This window comes from Akebia trifoliata, chromosome 10 (assembly GCF_017979445.1).
Source record: "Akebia trifoliata isolate Shusen 1 chromosome 10, ASM1797944v1, whole genome shotgun sequence".
NCBI classification, from domain to species: Eukaryota; Viridiplantae; Streptophyta; class Magnoliopsida; order Ranunculales; family Lardizabalaceae; genus Akebia; species Akebia trifoliata.
The window spans coordinates 24981811-24986446 of record NC_141384.1 but is presented as its reverse complement, the minus strand read 5'-3'; the positions used below and the strand labels follow the sequence as shown (position 1 = coordinate 24986446).

The 4636-nt window shown below is 35.8% G+C and overlaps 1 protein-coding gene across 1 annotated transcript; it reads right to left on the bottom strand.

Annotated features, from left to right (window-relative positions):
• Positions 1-333: 333 nt before the first annotated feature.
• LOC147393407 (wall-associated receptor kinase 2-like) lies at positions 334-4423 on the bottom strand. The gene is made up of 4 exons (XM_086456470.1): positions 3876-4423; positions 2531-2851; positions 2280-2429; positions 334-1678 (listed from the first exon to the last, which is right to left on the bottom strand). Exons 1-4 carry the CDS (start codon positions 4414-4416, stop codon positions 588-590), a joined length of 2103 nt encoding a protein of 700 aa, XP_086312596.1. The 5' UTR covers positions 4417-4423; the 3' UTR covers positions 334-587.
• Between the last annotated feature and the right edge of the window lie 213 nt (positions 4424-4636).

Genomic DNA, 4636 nt, shown 5'->3' with positions numbered 1-4636 from the left:
TGGGCATGCAAATCATTATAAAATGATGCATGTGTGCAAGTATGCATGAAGAAATGTGCCAAGTGACGATTATAGTAATGTGGGCCCGTTGAAGGGTTTTAGACCTTTGATCAAAATCAACTCGAGTTTGTTCTAATGGGTTTGCGCATCTTGAGGTGTCTACGGAAAGGAGTTAGGGCATATTGGCCGCAGGCTTTCCTCCAATATCATAAATCAAGTATTGTCTCAAAGCATTATTCCACATTCACGGGTGTAACACACTTTATCCATCGTCAAAACATGCATGTTTTATTTTGTGAAGAATGAACCCAATAAAAGTACTAATTAAATATGATCACATTTTTTTCTTCTAATAATTAATTACAAGAGAAAGAAAGGTATAGATTTATCCTAGCTAAAGGCTACTGATGTACCTCTTAATGGCCTTCTTCTATAGAATTCCAAGTCTTACTTTAATGGTGTTAATTGAAGGAAAAAAATTCAAGAAGGAGAATGAAGATCCTTTTATTTCCTAAAGTTTAATAGAAAAAAATTATTTTTTTAACATTTTATTACAATACATAAAATCTAACCATTTATTATATAGTCTAAGTTGAATCCGAGTAAATTTCAAACGATTGCATAAAATGTTCATCTTCTAGCAAGCTTTGAGTTTCTTCATAGTCTCCTTCAGCCTTCAAATCACCACATTCCTTTGTCAAGCCATCAAGCACATCCGCCACTTCAGTCATTGTGGGCCTTTCTGAACTAGGCATTGCCACACATTTCTCCGCAAGCTTAGCAACAATGTAGACCTGCCTCATTTCTTGCTCTTTGACGTCTTCAACCTTCAAAATCTCATCAAGAAAATTTTCTCGAATTGAAGATACAAATAATGTAACTAAGCTTGTATATTTTTCAGGACGTGCATTAGAAATTGGCCGCTCTCTGGTTAATAGCTCCATAAGAACAACTCCAAAGCTATATACATCACTCTTCTTCGTTAACTTTCCTGTCTGAAGATATTCGGGGTCTATGTAACCATAGGTCCCTGGACCGCTTGTGGGTGCAATATTTCGATCAAATGGAACTAACATTGAAGCTCCAAAGTCAGCTACTTTTGCGGTGCATTCATTATCTATGAGGATATTGCTCGATTTAACATCTCTATGAATGATGGGTGGATCAGCTTTGGAATGAATATAGTCAAGTGCACCCGCGGTCTCGGCAGCAATCTTTAAACGTGTTTTCCATGCGTTTAAGATCGTTGATTTTTTGTTATGGATGTGGTGGTAGAGTGTTCCATTTGAAATAAATTCATAAACCAACAATGGAACTTTGTCATCTAAGCATAATCCCAAGAGCTTCACCACGTTCTTATGGTTGATCTGTGAAACAATTTCAATCTCATTTAAAAATTGCACAATTTGGTGCTTGTTTACTACTTTTGACTTCTTAATGGCAACTTCATTGTTTTCTAACAAGCCTTTATAAACTGAACCATTGCCTCCTTCGCCAAGAAGCCGACTAGAATTGTAATTGTTTGTTGCCTTCCTGACTTCTGCTTCTTTAAAAATCTTCACTCTGTGCTGCTTTAACTTACCTCCATTTTCTCGAAAATACTTTTCTCTACTTTTCAGTTTTAGTACCCAACAAACACATAAAACAACAATTGCCACCAAAATCCCAGCACCAATACCTGCACACAAAAAAAAATCACCTTTAATACATATATAAATGATTTTCAAGTATGGTATCATACGCAAACAATGAATATGGGAGAATCGATGGTTGGATTCTCTGTGCGTTTTGGAGTGACTACAAACTGTGGAGCTGAAATTCTTGCTCTCTATTGGGGGATTAAGCTCATTTCTCTATAATTCTCATCATGGATCATAATGTAGACCAATTCCTCTGTTATAATCAATGCTTTTAAGGGTGAGGCTATATTGGACGGTTGAACATTGGATGGATAGCGTTTTTGATAAGTTAAAGAATTTAGTTTGATCAACGACCCATGTTTGAAGAGAAGGTTACTAAAAAACTGTTGATGCATTGGTGTACTTTGAATCAAGAATTAGAGTTGAAATACTGATCAAGGATTACCGAGTTGTGTTAGCTGATTTTCCCAAGATCTGTGAAAAGGGTATCTGTTGGAGAAATTATGGGGCTCTTTTAGATTATCAAAATAGTAACTGTCAGGAGTATCACCACAAATGTTTTGTAAGTTCCTCAATAGTTCAATTTCCTTGCTATTGCTTAGCCAAAAAGAAAATAAATTAGGATTAAGAGGAGCTTACCACCGAATACTGTAATTAAAGGATGTAGCCGGCAACCTACTTTTCCATCGCCATGTTTACCAAATGGGCAGCTGCAAGTGTAATTTCCTTGTGTATTCTTGCAAGTCCCTTTGCAAGAATATATGGTTGGATCCAAGCACTCATCAATGTCTAGTAAAATTAAAATGTAAGTTCTAATGTATGTACCACTATTAGATATATCCTACATATATAAACCACCCTGATTGTCATATTGTGAAGTAAGTAGGTACCTCGACATCCATCGGGGAGATAGGGGTTCCCTTTGTAACCATTGTTACAGGAGCAATGATATCCAGAGACACTTTCAGAATTGTTGCAATGGCTGTTTGGTCCACATATACCTATTCCAACTTCTTCACACTTCTCCTCCCCTATGACCCAGTCCAGGACCACGTTAGATGTTAAGTATTCATTTCCTATAATTGAAAGATTTTTGCTTGAGAATTTGAACCACTCTGTGTCAGCTAAGAAAGCACGACTGCAGGGATTAAAATCCGAAATTCTTGTGTGATTGTAAGCGCTTCGCACACTTATATGTAACGTCTTCTGATCTGGTAGATGGATAATGAGTGTTAAGAATGAATATTAAGGATGTATAAATGTAATGTTAGCTTGGCTAATGTATTTGGATCTTTTAGGCTCTACATCAAATATACGGTTAGGATAAGCAGGAAAAACATAGATTCCCTAGAGATTTAAAAGGGATTGAAAGAGTTAGAAATTCTATAGTGTGTTTTAGTACAATTTGCTTATATTTAACCCGTAATTGTATATATATGTAAACTAAAATAGGACTGTTGTCCCAAATTCCATTCTCTCAATCCCTCCCCTCCATAATTAATATGATATATTAAAGCTAAATTTTCTAAAATGCAATCAACTTTTGACGAAATTCCAATTCCATCTTACTGTTTATTTTAATTCCAAAAACATGAATAATGAGATCAGAGTTTTTTCAAAGTGATAATCTCACTGATATAAAATAGGAGATTGCTGATATTTATTTGAAAAGTGAGAATCTCACTAGTTATAAAAGTGCCAATCTCGCAGGTTCACTAACTTTTAACGAGACCGTTGCTATATAAACAAGAGATATTGTCACTTTGAAAAAATAAATATTAGTGAGATTGTCATTTTGAAAAAACCCGCGATCTCACTTTTCCTGTTTTGGGAATTAAAATGAACAGTGAGGTAGAATCAGAATTTATTCATAATCAGCTCACGAAATGGTAACATATTTTATACTTTAATATATCATAGGTATTTTTTTAATAATTAAAGTAATTTTATAGATAACATAATATAAATTAAAGATATTCTGAATTTTAGAAAACTAAAAACTCAATTAATTACAATGGTCGTGACAGTGTAATTTTATTATACCTACTTGTGTTTATAACAAGGAAAATCCTATACTGATTTGGCACTGTGCTGACGAGGCAGTGGGGTACATAAACATTGATTATCTTCCTCGAGATACGAGCAAAAGATCTATGATTCTATGTAAACCACCACATCAACGGAGTGTCTATGACAAAAGTTATTTTAATACCTGTAACCGTTTTTGTAATTTACCTTTGGGTATTTCAGTCTGGCAGCAGCCGATCCCTGAGCATGAACTCTCCTGGCTAATATTAGCGCTGTTCGCGGTGCACAAGGAGATGCATCCAAAGGTAGAGCCAGAGATCACATCTTTTTTATCTGAGATTAGAGCCATTGTGTCGCAACCAGTGGCAATGAACTTGTTTCGGGTGTTCGAAAACGTGAATGGTGTTCCTGTAAGATTCAGTGGCTGAACAAAATTGCGAGTATTTCCTGAGCTGTTGTAACAATCAAAAGCCACCCAGATTTTGCTAATGACTAGGCTGTCTTGCAGCGATATGTTGAGAATCGGAACATTAGAAAAAAACAGTTCAGTATCGTTACAAATTAGCTTGAATGTTGAATCTTTGTAACACCTCGAATCTTCGCCAAAACCGAAAGGGTAGGGAACGCTGACGTTCCCACATCTATCAGTGCAGTTGGGCTTAACTAAAGAGATTTCTTCTGCTGCTGCTGCTGCTGCTGCTATTGCTACTACACATAACAAAAATAACAACATTTGATTCCCACTCATTTTTAGCTCTTCTTCTTCTTTTTATTTTTGTGGGCATTTGATATAGAGATAGGATCAGAGTACCCCTTTTATAAACTTTTCTAAACTCAACTGAGGGTTGGAAGGTCACTGTCATACATGGGAGCGGTTCATGGGACGTCTTAAAAAATGTCTTAGAAAACTATGCATGTCAGCCATTGGATCTAGCGTCATTCAACGGTTAAATCTTATTTTAAGGAGA